Below are 26,500 nucleotides of genomic sequence, written 5' to 3'. Positions count from 1 at the left end.
AGCACAGCACAACACAACACCAGCACAGCACAGCACAACACCAGCACAGCACAACACAACACCAGCACAGCACAACACAACACCAGCACAGCACAACACAACACCAGCACAGCACAGCACAGCACAGCACAACACCAGCACAGCACAGCACAACACCAGCACAGCACAGCACAACACAACACCAGCACAGCACAGCACAACACAGACACCAGCACAGCACAACACAAACACCAGCACAGAACTACACAACATGATAGCACAACACAACATTAGCACAACAAAAGACAGCAACAGCACAACACAACATATGCCAGCACAACAAAACACAACATTGGCATGACATACCAAAGCATGACATCAGCACAAAGAAAAAAACAAAACATAACATGGCACAACAAAAACAACACTGGCACAACACAACATCAACACAGCATCAGCAAACCACAACACAACAAAACAACAGCACAACACAACAAAACACAGCACCAGCACAGCACAATAAAACACAACATCAGCACAATACAACACAACATCAGCACAACACAACACAACATCAGCACAACACAACAAAACACAACATCAGCACAACACAACATCAGCACAACACAACACAACATCAGCACAACACAACCCAACACAACATCAGCACAACACAACAAAACAATACAACACAATATCAGCCCAACCCCAACACAACAAAGTACAACATCAGCACAACACAATAAAACACAACATCAGCACAACACAACACCAGCATAACACAATAAAACACAACACAGCACAAGACAACACCAACATAACACAATAAAACACAACATCAGCACAACACAACACCAACATAACACAACAAAACACAACACCAGCACAACACAACAAAACACAACATCAGCACAACACAACACAACATCAGCACAACACAACAAAACACAACATCAGCACAACACAACACAACACAACATCAGCACAACACAACACAACATCAGCACAACACAACACAACATCAGCACAACACAACACAACATCAGCCAAACACAACATCAGCACAACACAACAACAGCACAACACAACAAAACATCAGCACAACACAACAAAACACAACATCAGCACAACACAACAAAACACAACATCAGCACAACACAACACAACATCAGCCAAACACAACATCAGCACAACACAACACAACATCAGCACAACACAACAAAACACAACATCAGCACAATGCAACACAACATCAGCTAAACACAACACAACAACACAACATCAGCACAACACAACACAACATCAGCACAACACAACACAACAAAACACAACATCAGCAGTCAGGCTGTCAGTGTCCTGGGAAAGATGATGTACATGCCTGCTCTTTACTTGACTGCACTTTGTTTTTCCTTGACACCAGTCAGGGATGCACACAGACACACAGCATCACTTTTTTCTCAGGAATACTCTAAAGACGTCTTTCCTACACACTGTCACTACAGTAATGCAGGTGTGCGGTGTGCTGTCTACAAGCTCCAGCCATTGTCAAAGTGGTCAGGAATGTAAATTTCAAACAGCACAAACATCCCACTCAGTCTGTCCACACAAATGGACCAATCCACAAATCCCTGCAGTTCAATCCAAGTATGTCTAACAGTCAGTCGTGTGCGACTACGACCATCAGAGAGTCATAGTTCTTCACACAAAGTCAAGCTGTAAATGACTTCCCACTGTAGTGATGGGAAAAACCACTGATCACACTGATTTCAGTCTGCTGTTGGCCCAAATGTAAGCTTATGTCAGTCTCTGGTAAAGGCCACGCTAGAGTGCAGGGAACAAGCTGTTCATACCCAGACGTAGAAGGTGGCAGCCCCGGCAGAGATGTCACGGACGTCGTCCAGCTCAAACTTGCTCAGCAAGGTGTTGGAGCGTTTGACAGTGGGCAGTGGCAGCTTTTCGGGCTTCAGCTCCAGGCACCGGCGCTTCAGGCTCTCCTTCCCCGTCTTCCCCACCAACGCCTGCACCGCCTTCCAGTCCTGTGCACAGGGGGTCAGAGGTCATGTGTCAAGGACTGTTCCAGGATCACAGGGCAGGTCCCGTCACTGTCCTCCCCAAGGTCACAAGGGTCATGTGTCATGTGTCAAGGGTCAGTGGGTCAGAGGTCATTGTGTCAAGGACTGTTCCAGGGTCACAGGTTACAGGTCAGGTCCTGTCACTGTACTCCCCAAGATCACAGGGGTCAGAGGTCACGTGTCAAGGGCTGTTCCAGAGTCACAGGTTGCAGGTCACATCCTGCCACTGTTCTTGTCATCACAGGGGTCAGAGGTCAGCAGCTCTCTGCACATTCACACCACCTGTCCCCGTAAAATCTCATGAGTCAGTAGGTCGAAGGTCAAGCCATGCTGTCTGTCCCAAAGCTAAAAGGTGTCCAAAGGTCACAGGGTCAATGTCCTGATCGACCAAGGGGTTATAGGTCAAAGTGCTTCCACTTTCCCAATGCTCGCAAGAGTCAACAGGTCAAAGGCCAAGTTTTGTTGCTGTCTAATGTGGTTACTGGGTCACAGGGCCACTGCCGTTACAATCACAAACTCTGTGGAAGTAAACAAACAGATGAAAAAAATGAATAAATAAATAAATCAATCAATAAAGAAATAAACAAATTGATAAATACACATGCAAATAGTAAACAAGTAAATAAATAAAGGAATGAATAATCAATAAATAAATTAATTAATAATAAAAATTTTAAAAAGCATTCCTATGAATTTCCCATTCAGCATACCCAAGAACCAGTCTTTGAGGCACCTATAGCAGGCACAGGACGGTGAAAACATTAATCATGCACAAGACATTGATTCCACAGTCACTCAGAGAACAATGCAATGCACACACACACACACACACAGACACACACACACAAACCATGGGGCAGCAGGTGACAGACCCGTGAGACACCCAAGGATCATGCACACAGTGTGGGCGTGAAGGGAGACCATGCATGCTGGTGGTGGTGACAACAGGGGCAATCACTCACCCAGTATTGTTGTTGTCCCCCCTACCACCCATCCTCGTCTCCCTTCCGCTGAGCTGCACCCGCCTGCCCCGGGTCAGGGCAAGGAGAGGCAAATCACCTTGTGATGATGTGGTACGTCTTTCGCTCGCTTATATTGGTGCTTCATTGTCTGTTATTTTGTTGTATCATCTTCTGCTGGGGTTTTGTGTCTCTGACTTGGTATTACTTTGTTGTTACTCCATCATCTTTGCTTTTATTTATTTTTCTTTTTTTAAGGTTCAGTGTGTCTGATTTTGTAATTACTTTGTTATGTTCCTGCATCATCTTTTGTTGGCGTTTGTGTGTCTGATTTTGTCATTCCTTTTGTTATGTTGCTACATCATCTTCTATTGGGGTTCTATGTGTCTGATTTTGTCATTACTTTGTTATGTTCCTGCATCATCTTTTGCTGGGGTTCTGTGTGTCTGATTTTGTCATTCCTTTTGTTATACTGCAACATCATCTTTTGTTGGGGTTCTATGTGTCTGGTTTTGTCATTCCTTTTGTTATATTACAACATCATCTTTTGCTGGGGTTCTGTGTGTTTGATTTTGTCATTCCTTTTGTTATACTGCTACATCATCTTCTGTTGGGGTTCTATGTGTCTGATTTTGTCATTCCTTTTGTTATACTGCTACATCATCTTTTGTTGGAGTTCTATCTATGTGTCTGATTTTGTCATTCCTTTTGTTATACAACTACATCATCTTCTGTTGGAGTTCTATTTGTCTGATTTTGTCATTACTTTTGTTATACTGCTACATCCTCTTTTCTTGGGGTTCTATGTGTCTGGTTTTGTCATTGTTCCTGCATCATCTTCTGTGCTCACTTTCCTCCCCAATTCAGAGTCTTCAGCCAGATCACACCCAGCGGTATTGTATGACAGTCAGATATGTCCGATTAAGACCATCAGAACAGCAGAGAAGGTAACTGCTGTCCCAACTATCTGGGCTAGACTTTGATCACAGTGGAGAGTGTCTTGCCCAAGTTACATCATACCCACTCTCTCAGCCAAGACCACTCTAGTACAGTCAGCACTGGGATTGTTCCCAAAGGCTGCAGCAATAAGAACAAATGCAATCTTGTCTCCTGGTTGGAGAGTCATAATCGTAGTCCTTCACAAAAGGTTTAACTGTAAATGGACTCCCATTGCTGTGGAGAAACCACTGGTCATACAGGTCTCACATCACAGTTTGGCTCTCAGACTACTATCAAATTCATTACGGACCAAGTATTGTTCTAATGTCAAGTGCATATGCTTTAGTAACCTGACAATTGAGCATATAATTTTTCACTGTAGCTTGATGAAGCCTTTTGTACACGAAAGTGTGTCTTCACAAGTGACTGAGAACGTTGATGTTTTTGACTTTTTGCATTCATTATCAGTTGTTTCGCTTGTCAGTTTAACGACTTCTCTTTTACGAAGTCCTTTAAGTAATTTCCTGTAACTGTATTTAGCGGGGTTTTTTTGTTTTGTTTTTTTTTTCTTCCAAATTTCACCCACATTTTTACCCTCATTTGCCCAGTTTCTCCCAACCCTCCATTCATCCACATCTCCCACCCCTTCTAACTGATAATACTCAGATGTATTCATAAATACTTTAACAAAATGTCTTCAATCACCCATATGGGTGATGGGACATTAAACAAAATTCCTCCTCCTCACAGTTTGGCCCAAGTGTACCCTTGTGTCAGTCTCTGATCTGATCTGAGTGTTGAGCAGTTCAGGGATATGGGGAGTATGAAGGATAGGGCTTGGTTGGACAGACATTGGATGTCTCACAGAGAGGGTCAGCACAGCACATGACACCACCAAGCTGTCTGACCAGCTTCTTCTTCCTGTGTCCTTCACTGATCTGACACTGTCCCTCCTGCACCGGTCATTGTCAGTGTCATGATCTGATTCCCACTGACCCCAACAGATCACAGAAATGATCTGATTCCTACTGACCCCAACAGATCACAGTAATGATCTGATCTGACCCCAACAGATCACAGTAATGATCTGATTCCCACTGACCCCAACAGATCACAGTAATGATCTGATTCCTACTGACCCCCAACAGATCACAGTAATGATCTGATTCCTACTGACCCCCAACAGATCACAGCAATGATCTGATTCCTACTGACCCCCAACAGATCACAGCAATGATCAGATTCCTACTGACCCCCGACAGATCACAGCAATGATCAGATTCCTACTGACCCCAACAGATCACAGCAATGATCAGATTCCTACTGACCCCAAAAGATCACAGTAATGATCTGATCTGACCCCAACAGATCACAGTAATGATCTGATTCCTACTGACCCCCAACAGATCACAGCAATGATCAGATTCCTACTGACCCCAACAGATCACAGCAATGATCAGATTCCTACTCACCCCCAACAGATCACAGCAATGATCTGATTCCCACTGACCCCCAAAAGATCACAGTAATGATCAGATTCCCACTGACCCCCAAAAGATCACAGTAATGATCTGATCTGGCCCCAACAGATCACAGTAATGATCTGATTCCTACTGACCCCAACAGATCACAGTAATGATCTGATTCCCACTGACCCCCAACAGATCACAGTGATGATCTGATTCCCACTGACCCCCAACAGATCACAGTGATGATCAGATTCCTACTGACCCCCAACAGATCACAGTGATGATCTGATTCCCACTGACCCCCAACAGATCACAGTGATGATCTGATTCCCACTGACCCCCAACAGATCACAGTGATGATCTGATTCCCACTGACCCCCAACAGATCACAGTGATGATCAGATTCCTACTGACCCCCAACAGATCACAGGAATGATCAGATTCCTACTGACCCCCAACAGATCACAGCAATGATCTGATTCCTACTCACCCCCAACAGATCACAGCAATGATCAGATTCCTACTGACCCCAACAGATCACAGCAATGATCAGATTCCCACTGACCCCCTGCAGACCACCTGTCACAACCTGACAGCTGACCACCCAAAAACAGATCACCTTGGTTTCTTTCTCGGCGTGGCCCAGCAAGAGGAAGACCGCGGTCATGACCGTGTGCACGATGGGCGGGGGCTTGGTGTAGCTGCGGATCTCGGCCACAGTGGACTGCTTCAGCTCCAGGATCTCATGGCGGATCCTCTCCAGGCGCCGCAGCCTGCCCAGCAGCTTGCCGGCCGTCATCATCTCCTGCGCAAGCTCCGCCTCAAAGCCGTGCTTCTTGATGAAGGTCATGGCCTTCTCCAGGTCCTCTATCTCCCGCTTGGTCATGGCCTTGTGCAGGCCTGGGTGAGGGCCACGCCACCGCAACAACAGCAACAACGACAGTGTCATGCAGTAACAGCACTCAGTGTGGCAGACATGAACAGATACGTGACTGAACACAATAAATAACAATTTGGTCATGGCCTGGTGAAGGGCCTGCACCACAGCAACAACAACGACGAAAACAACACCAGTGTCAGTAACAACACTCAGTGTGGCGGATATGAACCGATACATGACTGAACAACATACACAGGCTGGCACAGACAACCACAGCAACAACAACAAAACAACAACACCAATGTCATGCAATAACAATGCTCAGTGTGGCGGTTATGAACCGATACGTGACTGAACAACATACACAGGCTGGCACAGACAACCACAGCAACAACAACAACAAAAACAACACCAATGTCATGCAATAACAATGCTCAGTGTGGCGGTTATGAACTGATACATGACTGAACAACATACACAGGCTGGCACAGACAACCACAGCAACAACAACAAAAAACAACACCAATGTCATGCAATAACAATGCTCAGTGTGGCGGTTATGAACCGATACATGACTGAACAACATACACAGGCTGGCACAGACAACCACAGAAACAACAACAACAACAACAACACCAGTGTCATACAATAACAACGCTCAGTGTGGCGGTTATGAACCGATACATGACTGAACAACATGGACCAGATCAGCGAAGGTAGGAGAGAAACATGTCTGTGTTATGCCATGATGTGTCCTGACTGATCCCCTCTGTTCCTTACACTTCATCTTCACAAAAACAGGAGGAAAGTGGCAGAATGGTTAAGACGCTCAGCTGCCAATGCAGAGAGTCCATGAGGGTGTGGGTTTGAATCCCGCTCTTGCCCTTTCTTCCAAGTTTGACTGGAAAATCAAACTGAGCGTCTAGTCTTTTGGATGAGATGATAAACCAAGGTCCCGTGTGCAGCACGCACTTGGCACACTGAAAAAGAACCTATGGCTGTGAGAGTGTTGTCCTCTGGCCAAATCATGTAAAAAGAAATCCACTCTGATAGGTACACAAACATGTAAGCATGCACTCAAGGCCTGACAAGCGTGCTGGGTTATGCTGCTGTCAGGCATCTGCCTAGCAAATGTGGTGTAGCGTATATGGATTTGTCTGAACGCTGTGGTGCCTCCTCAGGAAGCTGAAACTGAAACAGAAACTCATCTCCACAGCAGTTAGCTGCCATGGACAAGGGTGTGCACCACAATGGCACGGTCCAATGGCACAACACAATGGCACAACACAATGGCACAAGAGAATCACATCTTGGTTCATAACTGTACATCAACATGCATCAGTGAACTGAGAACAGCTGTGCGACAATGCAATGAGAATATTTCATCATGGAACACACATACCTGCATACAAATATGCACACACATATCTAGCTAAAAGCATAATCAGATACATGAACATGTGAAGTGATGGTATCAAAGCATGCAGCTGTAACGCACACTTTTCGAATACCTCATGTAAACTCTGAATCACTGACTGAAGTTCTGGTCAATGCATGAGTAATGTGAGAATGTGATTTGACAAACATAGCACTAGCATACACACAACACACACACACACACACACACACACACACATAAAACACAGACACACACACACACTGAACACACACACTCGTGCACACACACACACACACACACACGCAAACACACACACATCAAAAACACTCACGCACACACACACACCACACACACATACACACACACACACCACACACACACACACACACACATTTTAAAATACTTAACCAGGTTTCAAATCTGCAAGAAAGTAAATCCAGTACCCAGAAAACTTCCCAATGTGTACACTTCTCAACGGGTCAGACCAGAACCTAGCCGTCACCTCACCTTCCTTGGCGCCGATCTGTCGCAGCAGTTTCTGTGCCTTCTGAAGGTCCATGTCGTCATCAGAGAGCTCCGCCTTCTTGAACTCCTTGATGGAGTACTCCAGCTGGAACTTGTCTCGCGTCTTCACCGCCACCTTCAGCTGGTACCGGATACGCTTGTGCCGGTGTTCTGAAACAGGGTACACGGGTCTCAGGGTACTGGGGTCATACATGGGTCACAGGGTACAGGGGTCACAGGGATCAGAGGTCACAAGATACAGGGGTTACAGGTTACAGGGGTCACAGGGTTCTGGGGTTCATACTTGGGTCATGGGGTACAAGGGTCACAGGGTACAGGGGTCACAAGGCACATGGGTCGTGCAGGGCTCACAGGTTGCAGAGGTCAAAGGGTACTGGGGTCACAGGGTGCCTGTTACATTGTTCATTAGTGTTAAAATAAATTTACATTATGATTATGATTGTGATTATCATTGACTCACTTGTGTAAACAAAGTAAGTCTATGTTTTAACCTGGTGTGTGTGTGTGTGTGTGTGTGTGTGTGTGTGTGTGTGTCTGTGTGTCCATGGTAAACTTTAACATTGCCATTTTCTCTGCAAATACTTTGTCAGTTGACACCAAATTTGGCATAAAAATAGGAAAAATTCAGTTCTTTCCAGTCATCTTGTTTAAAACAATATTGTACCTCTGGGATGGGCACAAAAATTTTTTAAAAAGAAGCTAAGTTATATGCAAACTGAATTTACTGTTATATTTATATTTTTTAAATTCTCTAAACCTGGCACTTTGATCTGATATTCTGACACAACAACAAGAGCAGTCATTTTTATCATTTTTTGTTCAAACAGGAACTTCTTTTGCTAAGCATGGAAGTTTTATTCATCTTGCATGTCTTTGGTGCAGATAGTAAAAAAGGGAAATTAATCTGTAATTAATGCTAGAGGGCTTAATTTGCTTTAAACTGATCTTTCTCATCTTAAACATTACATTTTGAAATTATACTCAATACATAAAAAAGCTTGTGTGTTTTATTCTCAGTGTACAGGGGTTTCACTATGTTCATTCACCCAAGTGGTCTTTTTCGGAAAATATCAAAATCAATACTACGAGTGGACTTTACAGATCTATTGGCTGAGCCCTGAAGGTCATGGGCAAAAATCAATTGTGCACACATATTTATACACATTCAAAGCGCATGCTCGCAAGCTCGAAGGGCGACATTTTGTTTCAAGTAGTGGACCTGCCCGTTCAATCCAATATTCAATTGACAATACATGATAACATGTGATGGAAAGTTGGAGAAGGAGACTGTTAAATATTTGTTCAGAGAAAGATTTGTGAACACCCCATCACTTACTAGATTGTGCCCCAAACTGCCATAAAAATATCCACAGAATCAGTCAGAATTCACAGTTAAAAATAATAAACCATGAGCACGGCTGTGCCGCTTAACTTCCAGCAGAGCTATTTAGTTTCAGAGTTCAGTGAGCGGTCAGGAGCACGGCTGCTGACCTAGATTCCTCTGGGATGGGAGGGGGGGGGGGGGAGGGGAGCGCGCGCCGCGCTCTTTGTGCCTATGTTTCCAGCAGAGAAAGGTGTATTGTTTAAGTGATTTTCATTTAATCATATTCGTGCACACCGGTTTTTGTTTGCTGTCATTTTTGTGTACATGATTCCAGTGAATGTGAACTTTAAGTGTGTTGTGTGATTTACCAGACACTGTCCGAGTGTTTGTGTTACATCCAGTTATTTGACCTAAGTGTGTGTGTGTGAGTGCCGACAAAAATGGAATCTGGTGCGGTAGTGGCAGCATTGCTGACTGGGCAACACACCTTCAGTGAACACTTGAGATGTTTGGATAATATGTGTTGTGTGTGTGGTGAGCGGGTTCTCAGAAGAGATAAAGATAAGGGGTTGAATGCAAGACTTTGTGCCAAGTATTCTTCTGAACTGTTTCGTTTTTTCGGTCTAGATGTTTCGAATGATGAAGAGGGCAAACATCCCACATGCATTTGTATCAAGTGCTACAAAAAAATGAACAAGGGGGGGAGGCAACACACGCAGTCGTCAATTCACTCAAAAAGAAAGTATTAGGGATGCAGTCACAAGATGACAAACTGCGTGTCATCATGCAAGAGCACATGACTATTGTCTCCCCCATGCGTCAGCAAGTCGTACCCCAAGCAGGAGAATCACGGCACAAATCAAAAAGTAAAGAATAAAGAAATTTTCAGCCCTGTTCTTTTCTCCACCCTGAATCCCTCCCTCCCGCACACACACATTGTAAGGAAAAAACAAGAAAAGAAAAAAAATGTTTGAGTTTAGTCAGTGTCACACTTCAACTGAGTGGATTACCAACTACAAACAAGGAGTTCATACGGATTTATAAGTTCAGGTAGGAATGGATTTTATTATTTAGAACTTACAAATGCATGTCAGTACGTTACATTGTGATCGTTTACTAAAAGCATGGTATCGTCAAGGTGTATCTTTTAGACTGACCAAATGCATGTCGCAAGCAAAGGCACACATACTGACACGCAAAACATCTAGTCGGCGAAAATCTCTCCCCCCCCTCTCTGTGTGCGTCTCTCTCTCTCTCTCTCTCTCTCTCTCTCTGCGTCTGTCTCTCTCCCTCTCTCTCTGTGCCTCTCCCCTTTCTCTCTCCGTACACGTTCCTCTGTTTCTCAGTATGTCTGTCCCTGCATATATATGTCTGCCTGTCCGTCTCTCTTCCCGTGATGTTGAGAGAAGTGTGAAACTTAAGTGGCTGGCAGCAGTTCTCAGTGGAGCTGATCGTTAAATACTGATACTAATTCCGGGGCGGTCTGCCACCTCTAGGTAATGTATCGGCTATATTTTCCTTCCAGTTGTATCGTGGAGACATGCATGTATATCATGATACAAGTTTTATCTCCAAGTAAAACGATGTACACACACAACACGGAGTTGAAATTGAACTACGTTCCGTGTGTGTTCCTCAGTTCGAACAGAATGTTCGTGTGCTCGCTAAGTTTTGGACCGCTTGTACACTGCCTGTAGGAAATTAAACCTGCTCATGTTTGGTATCGTTAAATTTGTCAGAAAATCACACATCCATTCACACCCATAGCGCCCTTCTTGTTGCATTCTGACATAGAGTATTATTTTTTAAAAGCACATAACCCTGTTTCTGACAGTTTATCAGCAGCAGCGAAGCTGTTCACAGCTGTACACACTGCCCGTGTAACATGCGCTCCGCAAAGAATAGCGCGAAGTTAGTGGTGCGCCAGAGCGCTGCCCCATATACTGCCTGCCTGTCTGTCCAGGCTATCACCTTTCCAACGTTTCGCGCTCGCTCGCTGTTCATCCCTCTCCCCTCCGCTTCGCGCCAAAACTAAAAGGGCTGCCTTGTGCCGCCGTGTGAGAGTTAATAGAAAGATTTGTGAACACCCCATCACTTACTAGATTGTGCCCCAAACTGCCATAAAAATATCCACAGAATCAGTCGGAATTCACAGTTAAAAATAATAAACCATGAGAGTTAATACCCTTGAATTGATGAAATGTAAAAATTTCCAGTCTTGACTTTTCTCAAAATGAAGTCCTTTTCACTTCATACGATGTTTAGAAGTACTTGTACTTGGCTCTACATGTTATTAGTTTAACAAAATACTCAATCTTCATATCAACTTTAAAACTATAAAACTAGAATGAACATAAAAGAGAAATTGTCAACCGGGTGTAACTAAACTTGTACATCTATCTAGATCCAGAGAAAACGGTTAAATGTTGCAGTGTGATTGTGGCGATAGCCACATCTCCTGTACCACGGACTTAAAAAGAATTTTTAATTGCCCTTAAAGATTTTTTTAATGCCCAAGATAAACCAGAATAATATGATTTAAACAGCGTTTTCACTGCGAATACCGCAATCGATTTATCGCCCTTTAAAAAAGCATGTTTAAATGTTATATTTCTGAACGTCAGTTAAAGAGCCACGATTGTGTAATGAGTAAGACAGTTTCTTCTCACCTGAACATGCGGGGTTCGAATCTGCTTATAGGACTTTTCTTTTTCTTTTAACCCGAAACTTTATAATAACAAATACAGAACACATTTTAATGATTAGATTTTTTTTGAAGTGTATCACAAGTGAGTCTTGAAGGCCTTGCCTCTCTTGTGATTTTTTTGTGCCCATCCCAGAGGTGCAATATTATTTTAAACAAGATGACTGGAAAGAACTGAATTTTTCCTATTTTTATGCCAAATTTGGTGTCAACTGACAAAGTATTTGCAGAGAAAATGGCAATGTTAAAGTTAACCACAGACACACTCACACACACACACAGACAACCGAACACCGGGTTAAAACATAGACTCACTTTGTTTACATAAGTGAGTCAATAACTGCCATAACCAGACACACACAACAGAAAAACACAGACAGGTAGAGTGATAAACTGATTCATTTTGATTTAATTAATTTACCTGAGTGCAAGCTAACCAACCAGCTTTAAATTGTGTGGCTGGTATTATCTTGAGGCATCCGTATCACTGTACTTAATATCATTTTATGTCCATTACTACTAACAGATTTCATTTATACTGCGCACTTCCCTCACATTCACAAATTTCACAGTACACAGTAGAGAGACTGCAGGGAGAGACCACTATCCTTCAGGACCTTTTTCAGTGTCTTCTCTCTAACACCAAGACAGTTCACAGCACACAGTACAGAGACAGCAGGAAGAGAGCACTACCCTTCAGGTGCTTGTTCAGCGTCTTCTCTCTAACACCAAGACAGTTCACAGCACAGAGACAGCAGGAAGTAGAGAGCACTACCCTTCAGGTGCTTGTTCAGCGTCTTCTGTCTAACACCAAGACAGTTCACAGCCACAGTACAGAGACAGCAGGAAGGAGAGAGCACTACCCTTCAGGTGCTTGTTCAGCGTCTTCTCTCTAACACCAAGACAGTTCACAGTACAGAGACAGCAGGAAGTGGAGAGCACTACCCTTCAGGTGCTTGTTCAGCGTCTTCTCTCTAACACCAAGACAGTTCACAGCACAGACACAGCAGGAAGGAGAGAGCACTACCCTTCAGGTGCTTGTTCAGCGTCTTCTCTCTAACACCAAGACAGTTCACAGCACACAGTACAGAGACAGCAGGAAGGAGAGAGCACTACCCTTCAGGTGCTTGTTCAGCGTCTTCTCTTCATCCTCCAGCTGTGCCCTCCTCTTGCCATCAGCCCCGTCCTTCTGCTGCTTCACCTGCTTCAGCTTCTCGTCTGTCTCCTTCTCCGCCTTCTCCGCTTCCTGCCCACACCCACACCCCCACCAGACCTTCAGTTCACCCACCCACACACCCTGTCCCTTTCTTTCTTTCTTCCTGCCCACACCCACACACCCACCAGACCTTCAGTTCACTCACCACACACCCTGTCTCTTTCTTTCTTTCTTCATGCCCACACCCACACACCCACCAGACCTTCAGTTCACTCACCCACACACTGCTGACACAATGGATAATGGATGGTCACTACTGCTGACACAATGGATGGTCACTACTGCTGACACAATGGATGGTCACTACTGCTGACACAATGGATGAACAATGATCACTACTGCTGACACAATGGATGGTCAATACTGCTGACACAATGGATAAACAATGATCAACACTGCTGACAATGGATGGTCACTACTGCTGACACAATGGATGGTCACTACTGCTGACACAATGGATGAACAATGATCACTACTGCTGACACAATGGATGGTCACTACTGCTGACACAATGGATGAACAATGATCACTACTGCTGACACAATGGATGGTCACTACTGCTGACACAATGGATGAAGAATGATCAACACTGCTGACACAATGGATGGTCACTACTGCTGACACAATGGATGAAGAATGATCAACACTGCTGACACAGTGGATGAACAATGACCACCACTGCTGACACAGTGGATGAACAATGATCAACACTGCTGACACAATGGATGGTCACTACTGCTGACACAATGGATGAAGAATGATCAACACTGCTGACACAATGGATGGTCACTACTGCTGACACAATGGATGAACAATGATCACCACTGCTGACACAATGGATAAGCAATGATCACCACTGCTGACACAATGGATAAGCAATGATCACCACTGCTGACACAATGGATAAGCAATGTTCACCACTGCTGACACAATGGATAAACAATGATCACCACTGCTGACACAATGGATAAACAATGATCACCACTGCTGACACAATGGATAAGCAATGATCACCACTGCTGACACTCATTATGAGCTGTGCCACTCACATCTCTCAGTTTTTCCACGTTCCTGTATTTCTCTTCCTCCTCCTCTCTCCTCTTCCTCTCTTCCTCCTCCAGCTGTCGCAGACGTTCTTCTTCCTGCAGCAAAGCGTCAAGTGACCACAGTGACTAATGAGTATGTTAACCAGACAAGCACTGATGACCACAGTGACAAATCAGTATGTTAACCAGACCACTACTGATGACCACAGTGACTAATCAGTATGTTAACCAGACAACCACTGATGACCACAGTGACCAATCAGTATGTTAACCAGACTACTACTGATGACCACAATGACTAATCAGTATGTTAACCAGACAACTACTGATGACCACAGTGACTAATCAGTATGTTAACCAGACAACTACTAATGACCACAGCAACTAATTAACATGTTAACCAAACAACTACTGATGACAGCAATGACAAATTAATATGTTTACTTGACAACTATTGATGACCACAATGACTAATTAACATGTTAACCAGACAACTACTGATTACCACAATGACTAATTAACATGTTAACCAGACAACTACTGATTACCACAATGACTAATTAACATGTTAACCAGACAACTACTGATTACCACATTGACTAATCAACATGTCAACCAGACTACTGATGACCACAATGACTAATCAACATGTCAACCAGACTACTGATGACCACAATGACTAATCAACATGTCAACCAGACTACTGATGACCACAATGACTAATCAACATGTCAACCAGACTACTGATGACCACAATGACTAATCAACATGTCAATCAGACTACTGATGACCACAATGACTAATCAACATGTCAACCAGACTACTGATGACCACAATGACTAATCAACATGTCAATCAGACAACTACTGATGACCACATTGACTAATCAACATGTTAACCAGACTACTGATGACCACAATGACTAATCAACATGTCAATCAGACTACTGATGACCACAATGACTAATCAACATGTCAACCAGACTACTGATGACCACAATGACTAATCAACATGTCAACCAGACAACTACTGATGACCACAATGACTAATCAACATGTTAACCAGACTACTGATGACCACATTGACTAATCAACATGTCAACCAGACAACTACTGATGACCACATTGACTAATCAACATGTTAACCAGACAACTACTGATGACCACAATGACTAATCAACATGTCAACCAGACTACTGATGACCACAATGACTAATCAACATGTCAACCAGACAACTACTGATGACCACAATGACTAATTAACATGTTAACCAGACAACTATTGATGACCACAATGACTAATTAACATGTTAACCAGACAACTATTGATGACCACAATGACTAATCAACATGTCAACCAGACTACTAATGACCACAGTGAGAAGGCCACTGAGCATGCTGGCATGGCATCCAAGAAACTGCTCAGGTAATCAATGTTTGTTTGTTTTTTAAATATTAATTTACTTCTTTACTCTTTCTTGATCTGATTCTCCATGCAAGTGCCAAAACCAGCAGTCAACTGAAAGTACCACATTAACAAACTGTATTCAGACATTTACAAGTTGTCCTCACTAACGGGCAAGTCCAACCAAGTTGACAAAGGTCCCAGGTCTAGAGTGCACTTATCGCACGTAACCGATTCCACAGCAACAAGAGAGTTGTCCCTGGCAAAATTTTGCTGCAGAATCCATTGTATCGTACATGTGTGTGTGTGTGTGTGTGTGTGTGTCTGTGTGTGTGTGTGTTTGTGTGTCTAGGTGCATGTGTGTGTGTGTGTGTGTGTCCAAACCCTGACTGAATACTGAGCGACACAGGAAATGAATAATGAAAGCCTGAAGGCAGCTTTCAGTCGGCTCTACCCAGTTGGGCAGCCTGTTGTGCAAATGACTGTGTTTTTCAGGCACTTAGAGCTTGTTCTTCGACTGAGGATAGCTGTTATATATAAGTATCCATATCAATCAATCAATCAACCATCAATCAATCAACCAGTCAACACCTAATGCTGACCATGCTTACTACTACTTGACCCTGATGAAATGATAATACTGATTTTGGGGGGAGCTCAGACTGGCCACAGCTACTGTGCCTACTGAACAAAGTTATTGCCCAAAGTAAAATTTGCAATGACAAAAAGACATATGAACAAACTCAGTGATGATGATAACATCACACTCCCTGTTACAATGACACAAAGGCATATGAACAAACTCAGTGACAATGATACCAACACACTCCCTCTTTCTATAACACAAAGACACATGAACCAATTAGTGACAATGATACCAACACACTCCCTCTTTCTATAACACAAAGACATATGAACCAGTCAGTGACGATGATACCAACACACTCCCTCTTTCTATAACACAAAGACACATGAACAATTCAGTGACAATGATACCAACACACTCCCTTTTTCAGTGATACAAAGACATATGAACAACTCAGTGATGATGATACCAACACACTCCCTGTTACAATGACACAAAGACAAATGAACCAATCTGTGACAATGATACTATCACACTCCCTCTTTCAATGACATAAAGACATATGAATAACTCAGTGATGATGATACCAACACACTCCCTCTTTCAATGACATGAAGACAAATGACAACTCAGTGACAATGATACCATCACACTCCCTGTTTCAATGATACGAAGACATATGACAACTCAGTGACGATGATACCAAAACACTCCCTGTTTCAATGATACGAAGACATATGAATCAATCAGTGACAATGATACCAACACACTCCCTGTTGCAATGACACGAAGACATATGAACCAATCAGTGACATGATACCAACACACTCCCTGTTACAATGATATGAAGACATATGAACCAATCAGTGACAATGATACCAACACACTTCCTGTTACAATGACACGAAGACATATGAATAACTCAGTGATGATGATACCAACACACTCCCTGTTACAATGATATGAAGACATATGAACCAATCAGTGACAATGATACCATCACACTCCCTGTTACAATGATATGAAGACATATGAACCAATCAGTGACAATGATACCAACACACTCCCTGTTACAATGATATGAAGACATATGAATCAATCAGTGATGATGATAACAACACACTCCCTGTTAAAATAACACGAAGACATATGAATCAATCAGTGACAATGATACCAACACACTTCCTCTTTCTATAACACAAAGACATATGAACCAATCAGTGACAATGATACCAACACACTCCCTGTTGCAATGATACGAAGACATGAACAACTCAGTGATGATGATACCACCACACTCCCTGTTGCAATGACACGAAGACATATGAACCAATCAGTGACAATGATACCAACACTTCCTGTTCCACATGACTGACCTCCTTCCTCATCCGTTCCTCTGTGGACAAATAGACAGCAGAAAAAAGTTTAATTTCATATGCTGTGCAAAGCATACATAGTTAATACATATTACATTTTCTGTTGATGATAAATCTTTTTCTTTTTTTTTTCTTTCTTAACCACAGAATAAGGATGGCACTCAAAGGGCAGTCATATCAACACTGACAACTGAACAAACATACTGCACACATGTTTATAAAAAATAAAAAAAGAGTACTACATTTCTTCTTCTTTTTTATACCATATTTCTTTATCACAAATCACCAGCACACAATATAGTGTCATGATCAAGTTGCAGCCCACGAACGAAGAAGAAGAAGAAGCAGAAAAAGAAGAAGAAGAAGAAGAAGAAGGTTTGTTGGTAACTGGATGCATGTGTATGTGTATGTGTCTGTGTGTGTGCACCCACAGGTCTGTCTGTCTGTGCACACACACACTCACTGTCAGGAAGGGTGGAAGTGCTCAGGAGGAATCATGTGAAAATGGTTGAGGTCGTGTATGTGTACTACTTTAGGTAGTTAGATGAGACATTGATATAACCTCTTTCTGTGCATATATACACACATACAGACAAGACACATACCCACACACATTATCACCATCCTAGAAGTAACACGTCCGCCTAGGAAGTGAGAGAATCTGAGGTCCCGTGTGCAACATGCACTTAGCGCACGTAAAAGAACCCACGGCAACAAAAGGGTTGTTCCTGGCAAAATTCTGTAGAAAAATCCACTTTGATAGGAAAAACAAATAAAACTGCACACAGGAAAAAATACAAAAAAATGGGTGGTGCTGTAGTGTCTCTCCCTCGGGAGAGCAGCCCGAATTTCACACAAAGAAATGTGTTGTGATAAAAAGAAAGACAAATACTTCTTCTTCTTCTTCTTCTGCGTTCACTCGTATGCACACGAGTGGGCTTTTACGTGTATGACTGTTTTTACCCCGCCATGTATGCAGCCATACTCCGTTTTTGGGAGTGTGCATGCTGGGTATGTTCTTGTTTCTATAACCCACCGAACGTTGACATGGATTACAGGATCTTTAACGTGCGTATTTGATCTTCTGCTTGCATATACACATGAAGGGGGTTCAGGCACCAGCCGGTCTGCACATATGTTGACCTGGGAGATTGTAATAATCTCCACCCTTTAGCCACCAGGCGCCGTCACCGTGATTCGAACCCGGGACCCTCAGACTGACAGTCCAACGCTTTAACCGCTCGGCTATTGCGCCCGTCAAGACAAAGACAAAATACAATGATCATGTCACACATCACCACCCTACCTTCCTCTTCCCTCCTCTTCCTTCTCTCCTCCTCTTCCTGGTCCTTTTCCTGCAACATCACACAGCAACACACTGTTACACTGTCATCTGTGTGTGTGTGTGAGTGTGTGTGTGTGTGCGTGTGTGCGTGTGTGTGTGTGTGTGTGTGTATGTGTGTGTGTGTGTGTGTGTGTGTGAGTGCATGTGTATGTGTGTGTGTGTGTGTGTGTGTGTGTGTAGGGGGGTGGGGGTGGGTGCATGCGTGCATGTTCATGCGTGCGTGCATGTGTGTGTGTGCGTGTGTGTGGGCGGGAGAGGGGGAAGGTGGGGGAGGTGGGGGGTGTGGGGCAGGTTGTTTTACATCATCATAAGACACACACTATTACAGTTACCTCTGTGCGTGCATGTGTGTGTGTGTGTGTGTGTGTGTGTGTGTGTGTGTGTGTCTGTGTGTCTGTGTGTGTGTTTGTGTGTGTGTGTGTGCGTGTCTATGCACATACATAAGTCTGCAGAGTGATGCTTTATCTATTTGTGAGCCGCACTTAACGTATATGTCTTAACAATGAAGCAGACATATAAAAGCACATGATGCAGTAAATGATTTCACAGTCTTTTCTGGACTGAAACTGAATACCAGCATAACAAAAGCAATGACTGCTCACCATTTGCATTAACTGAAGAAGTCAGAATACTAGAAATTCATTCTGAAAATGATCAAGCTCCACAATAGATAAAAGACAACTGGTCACACAGAACAGAAGCAACGGACAGCAAGATTAACTCATGGAGTAAAAGAGAACTGAGAATATGTCGGAAAATAGCTATCCAAAAAGGTTTTATATTGAGTCAATCTATCTTCCTATTGCAATATACTCGTATGCTGGAGGAAGTTCTGATACTGGTGAACAGAATTCTGTATAAATTCACTTGGGAAAGAAAGAAAACCATTAGAAAAGCCTTTGAAAAAGTAGAGAAAAATATTGGATGCAGTCAAGGAGGGGTGAATACTATGACTGATATTGATATTGATATAATGCAGGAAAGTTGTGATTCTTTATATATATATATATATATATATATATATATATATATATATATATACATACATACTTGATTGGAAGACTACTAGCAGCAAACCACAAGAACTGGAGTTATATCCCAAAACAGATTGTAATTGAATGAAATAGAAGATATCAGAATAGAACAATACAAATTACATCAGAATAGAACAGAACAGAACAGAATAGAATAGAATAGAATATGTCTTCATTACCAAGAGTACCAGGGTCACAGAGAATATTAGGAGGAAAAGTGCATATAAGGTAGAAATCACATACAAACAAGTACAGTAGGATTTTGTACACAAATGCATGTACATATAAGTGTTTGTACATGAGCGCACTCACACACATGCATCCCCCCCCCCCCCCAGCTGCCACCCACACCCCTCCCACATCCCTCCCACATATACACACATACTCAAACACACACTCAGAGCATATCAGTGTGTATGCTCACTTGAATATATACATTGCCAACGCTCGGCTTATATCACAGATTGACATAAGATTACAGCTGGCTAATGTGAGATCTGTATGATGAATGGTTTATCCACTGCAGTGGGAAGTCATTTACAGCTTCATCTTTTGTGAAGGACTGTGACTCTGAAATTAGGATGCAACACTGCATTGGGGATGTAACTTTGGCAAGACACTCTCCGCCATAATCAAATTCTAGCCCAGACAGTCAAGATAGCAGATGCCTCCTCGGCTGTTCTGGTGGTCATAGTCACACACAACTGACTATCAAATGGATTGCATACGGGACTGATGACATGATGGTTCTGGTTGTACAATTCTCTAAAATGCAATTAATCATGCAATCAAGACCTATCACTGACAAAGCTTACAACCTGACCTCATTGAAATGATAATATTAAAATACACTTTGGGCTGGTTTGATAGACAGGGCATTGACTGCTTCAGGGAAGAAGCTGTAGGAGAAATGATTGTGTTTGGTGCTAATACCTCTGAACCAATGACTCAAGAGAAGCATTTGAAAAATTCTGATTGCTGGATGTGATTCATCCTGACTGACTGACTTTACTTTTCTTATGGTAAATATCATCCAGAGATTGTAGGTCAGCCCTGATAATCTTGGTGACAGTATCTAACATTCTGTCCAGAGCTGTGATTTCTGACTTAGAAATGTTTCTGTACTGCACAGTAATAGCAAAGGTATTACACGCTTTCAATGACAGCTCTTTAGAAGTCAACCATGATTTTTCTTTTAGTCCAAACTTAATTGAATGGCATTTTGATAAACTTGTAAAAAAAAAAGACTTGGGAACCGTTGATATCAACTGCAGATCGAAAATGTTAACATGGAACAGTAATATCAAAAATCCATTTTGGCAAAAAGAGCTTCATACCCACTTGGATCTCAAATTAGTTCTCAATGAAACTGTTAATCAAGAAAACTTCCAGTTCCGTAATCAGCTTTTATGGAATAATTCACTGATTCAGTTAAAAGGACATACACTATACTTTCTCACATGGAAAAATGCAGGGATTGAAAGAATGAAGGATGCCAAGAAAAGACTGCTAAGCAATCAAGAGGTTTCCACCAGTACAGAGAAATACAGAGCAGAAGTAATATTCAAATATAAATCAGTAATGACTTCAGTTCCCCAGTGATGGAAACTGTGGTCGACAGAAAACTTTTTGTCAAGAAGAACCACAGCAAGCAGTTGTTGATTATAGGTTTCACTGTTTGAAGCCGAGGGATGTGAGGAAAACGAGACAGGAAAAAGAAGGGGAAAGAAATGATTTTATGACCTGTGCTTATGGATTCTGGCCTGGAAAGCTTAACTCACTCAGTACGGCCAGTCCTCTCTTCTCCTCTACACAGACCCCTCAGATGTCCAGTGGGTGTCTGAATGACCCAACCTTTAGCTTTCATCGTCAGAATTGTGGTATTCTTTGTCAACATTCACCTCTTCAGTATGAGAGCCTTGCAATATTTTGATGATGGTAATTGGGATGAAACGCTGTTAACATCATCTCTTTCGCCGTTCATATGGAGAGAGTTAACTTTGAAATTCATAACAATGTTTGGCCACTGCCAGACATTGCCACAAAAGAAGTTAGATTAAGAGAAGTTTAATGGAAAATTTTTACATTATATACATCTATTTTTTTTATATAAATCCAGCAAATATTTCATGGCACAAAATTAATGTAGTTGAAGATAAAAAAACAACGCTCCGTCTGTAAACTGAAGTAAACTACATAAAGCATTTCTTTTACTAATGTCCCTCTTTAAAAAAACAACAACAAAAAAAACCCAAACTCCGGAAGAAAACTGAATGGTAAATACATGGTCAGACAGGAACCTGGTTAAACTTAAACTTGTGTGACATTCTCTCTGGAATGGAAAGAAAGAAACATGATGAAGGTAATCACACCAAAAATAATACAACCATATAATCCTGATAGGGAAAACGTGTATTAGTATACAGAAGAGAACAGAAGTTAAAACATCTATTATACCGGTACTTTGTTTTTGAGCAACAAATCCGGTGAAGAACGCTGAAAGAAAAATAAACAATTGATACCACTTGTTGATTCAAGTATAAAGGAGTGAATGAATAAGCTATTAAAAAGTATATCGGTGAGCAGCCTGGAAACAAACGCAGACAGGCATGCATGCACAAGATCACACACACACACACACACACACACACACACACATACACACACACACTCATAGCTGCTTATTAAGCAGGTCATGAACAAACATGTGCCATCACAGGTGCCGTTTATTCAAAGAAATGCAGAGAATTACAGATGCCTAAACTATCAGACAGACAGAACAAAATACTGTTTCAAACTGCACGTAACACAGAAAAGCTTTTATTTTCCTTTTTAGTCCATCAATTGTAAGTATTTTCACAGAACAGTATGGACACACACTGGCTATGACAAAAAGCAGCAGCTAACAACAGACATTAAATGACATCTGATGTCTTTATTTAGAAAACACAAAGACATGCTAAATGAAAAAAGAAGGGGAAAAAACGCCAATGAAGAAGACATGTTGACATTACACACACAACATGACATCAAGCTATGTTTCTGTCAGCAAATCAGTACATTGTCACAGCACACTCACGCACACATGCACACACACACACACACACACACACACACACACACAGAACGCATGCATGCACGCACACACACATGCACACAAGGCTTCCATGTGATTCACATGCCTGTACGACCAGCACCAACGCTTACCCTTTGCTTCTGTTTGCGTAGTTCCTCTTTCTCCAGCCTCATTTTCTCTTTCTCCCTCTCCACTGCGTCTTCAAACTCTCTCTTCCGTCTCAGTTTCTCTGGCAGACAGCAGAAGCAATGACTGTTGAGCAGTGGGCAAAAACAGGCCTGTGAATTTCTGACCCACACAACACTGCTGAATGGGAAAAGGAAGGGCAGACAGAATAGAGAGACAGCGTGTGTGTGTGTGTGTGTGTGTGTGTATGGGCGTGCGTGCGTGCGTGTGTGTGTGTGACACAGACAGTCCATTCAGACACACACAGACCATTCATATGTACAGACAGTACAGACCAGTCAAACACAGACAGGTCACACACACACACACACACACACACATACACACATACACACACACAGGTCAGACAGACAGATGAAGTAGCATCTTCTCACTCTCCTTCCCCCTCCAGTGCACCGCTCTGGGTCAGTGCGACCTGGCATTCATCCCACTCTCCCTCCTCCCTAACCTTCCTCCTCCTGTTGCAGACGGCGCTGTTCAACCTCCCTCTCCGTCCTGCTGGGGATGTCGCACAGCATGACCTCGATCTCGGCAAACCCCACCCCACTGCCCGGCACTGCCCGCCCCTTGACGAAGCGCTCCCACTTGGGACGGGAGAAGCAGCGTCCATGTACTGCCTGCATCAGCCACCTGCCAAACACATGCACACACACTGACTCTTTTACAATACGTCATGATATGGATGATGATGTGGTGATGCGGATACTTATATAGCACCTAACCTCAGTTGGAGACCAAGCTCTACGGATACTTATATAGTACCTAACCTCAGTTGGAGACCAAGCTCTAAGTGCTTTACAAAGTTGGGGGTCAGCTCTGTCTCTGTTCAGACACACACACACACACACACACACTCACACACACCTGACCTGAATTTGAACACAAATACACACGCGCACACACACACACACACACACACACAACGCACACACGCACACACACACACACACACACACACACACACGCACACACGCACACACACACACACACACACCTAGCCTGGTCCACACTGATGGTGTCACTGTGGTCGCGGTCCAGGAGAGAGAACTCCCAGCGCAGATCCTGCAGCAGGAAGTAGCGCCGGTCCAACTCCTGCAGGAGGTCAAACAGCTCCGACACCTGACAGTAACGCCCCACACAGGTGTACTGCATAGACGCCAACACCTGGGAAAGGTGGAGGGACGGGGAAGGGGGGAAGGGGTGGGCAGCACACATCTTAGTATTGTTGTTGTCATCATCATGGTCATCATCATCTGACAGTACCTCCTAACACCTGGGAGAGGGGTGGGGGACAGCACACATCTTGGTATTGTTATTGTTGTCATCATTCAGTCATCACCATCATTCATCATGATGGTCATCATCATCATCATCATCTGCCAGTACCTCCCATCACCTGGGAAAGGTGGGGGAACAGCACATATCTTGGTATTGTTATCGTCATCAGCATTCATCATCATGGTCATCATTGTCATCATCATCATCCTCTGCCATGTGGGAAAGGTGGGGAAACAGCACATATCTTGGTATTGTTATTGTCATCATTATCATTCAACGTCATGGTCATCATCATCGGACAGTACCTCCCAACACAGCTGTAGGGCAGGGACAGCACATATCTTGGTATTGTTATCCTCATCATCTTCAATCATCATCATAATTCATCATCATCATGGTCATCATCATCATGGTCACCATCATCTGACTACGCCAACACCTGGTAAAAGGTGGAGGGGGGGCAGGGGGGAGGGGGGGGAGGGAAGGGGCAACACACATCTTAGTATTGTTATCTTCATCATCATTTGTCGTCACCATCATTCATCATCATCATCATCACCTGACAGTATCTCTCAACACAGGTGTATGACTGGGACGCCAAAGCCTTGGTATTGTCAGCACTGGTATCATTCTTATCAGTAGCATAATCATCAGTAGTTGTAGTAGTATCATCAGTGTTGTTATTATTTTTAATTCATCATCATCATCATAAGTAGTAACAGTGTTGCAGCTGTTAATAACACCATTGCCGTCATAATTTTGTTATCATTATTATCATTGTTGTTATTATCATCATCATTATCATTATCATTCTGGATCTAAACATAATATATGTGCAGTGTTGTCAGAGAGACCAATTATTGACATTACTTGTTTTGTAACTGGTTTAGAAAAGCACTCACTCCTAAAGTTAACAGCATCACAAAAACCATTTACTAATGGTGCCGTGAAAGATCTGTCCTAAGAAAACAACGTGGGTAAAACTGAAATATCATCTGCAGCCTGTATGGATACAGCAAAGAGACCAACAGATCTTTCTATTGTATCAATCAGACCAAGACATTATTTTCACACTTGCGTGATTCTTTCTCACAAATCTAGTTAAAACTGAGAGGTCTTTCAATATATTCATTGAGATCAAGATATTTCATAAAGTCACTCCTGTACAGGTATGGAATCTTTCACTTGCATGTTTGTATGGATAATGCTGACACAGTGAGAGAAATGAAACAGCTTTGCTCCTGAAACATCAAGATGGACTTGAAACACTTTCAAACTTGTAACGACAGTTAAAGACATCCAGCTCATGTTGATGTCTGACACCTGAGGAATATGACTCTCTGACTTGTGTACAGCCCAGTCAACACACCTGTCAGAGCCACGTTACCTGGGGAAAACTGACACCGCCCATCCTCATGTCAGCATGAAGGATCTGGATTTGGACAGGGTTCAGCTCTCCTTTCTGGTCGGTGTCGTACTGATGGAACACCTGCTGCATCACCTGTCTCCCTTCAGCCACACCCAGCTCCCCCATGGCTTCAGCTGTCTCCTCCTGCAGGAAGGAAGGTGGCAGAATGGTGAAGACACTTACCTGCCAGTACAGTTTAATAATAATAATAATAATGGATACTTATATAGCACACTAACCAGAAATCTGCTCTAGGTGCTTTACAAAAATGCTTTGTTAACATAAAACATTACAT

General features: G+C 42.9%; 1 protein-coding gene across 1 annotated transcript in view; it reads right to left on the bottom strand.

Annotated features, from left to right (window-relative positions):
- The window catches only part of LOC143294889 (uncharacterized), a 35,524-nt gene that overhangs the window by 7,146 nt on the left and 1,878 nt on the right, over window positions 1-26,500 (bottom strand). The window contains exons 2-12 of the mRNA XM_076606409.1: window positions 26,185-26,349; window positions 24,514-24,683; window positions 23,968-24,149; window positions 23,465-23,562; window positions 19,185-19,233; window positions 17,879-17,898; window positions 14,516-14,608; window positions 13,367-13,496; window positions 8,205-8,372; window positions 6,038-6,318; window positions 1,830-2,015 (exon numbers count right to left, since the gene is read on the bottom strand). Of these exons, the coding sequence (XP_076462524.1) occupies window positions 1,830-2,015; window positions 6,038-6,318; window positions 8,205-8,372; window positions 13,367-13,496; window positions 14,516-14,608; window positions 17,879-17,898; window positions 19,185-19,233; window positions 23,465-23,562; window positions 23,968-24,149; window positions 24,514-24,683; window positions 26,185-26,331 (1,524 nt within the window). The 5' untranslated portion in view covers window positions 26,332-26,349. The remainder of the gene's footprint in view (window positions 1-1,829; window positions 2,016-6,037; window positions 6,319-8,204; window positions 8,373-13,366; window positions 13,497-14,515; window positions 14,609-17,878; window positions 17,899-19,184; window positions 19,234-23,464; window positions 23,563-23,967; window positions 24,150-24,513; window positions 24,684-26,184; window positions 26,350-26,500) is intronic.

The sequence above is a fragment of the Babylonia areolata genome, chromosome 20 (genome assembly GCF_041734735.1).
Source record: "Babylonia areolata isolate BAREFJ2019XMU chromosome 20, ASM4173473v1, whole genome shotgun sequence".
Lineage (NCBI taxonomy): Eukaryota > Metazoa > Mollusca > Gastropoda > Neogastropoda > Buccinidae > Babylonia > Babylonia areolata.
This window is presented reverse-complemented; position numbering and strand designations above follow the sequence as displayed.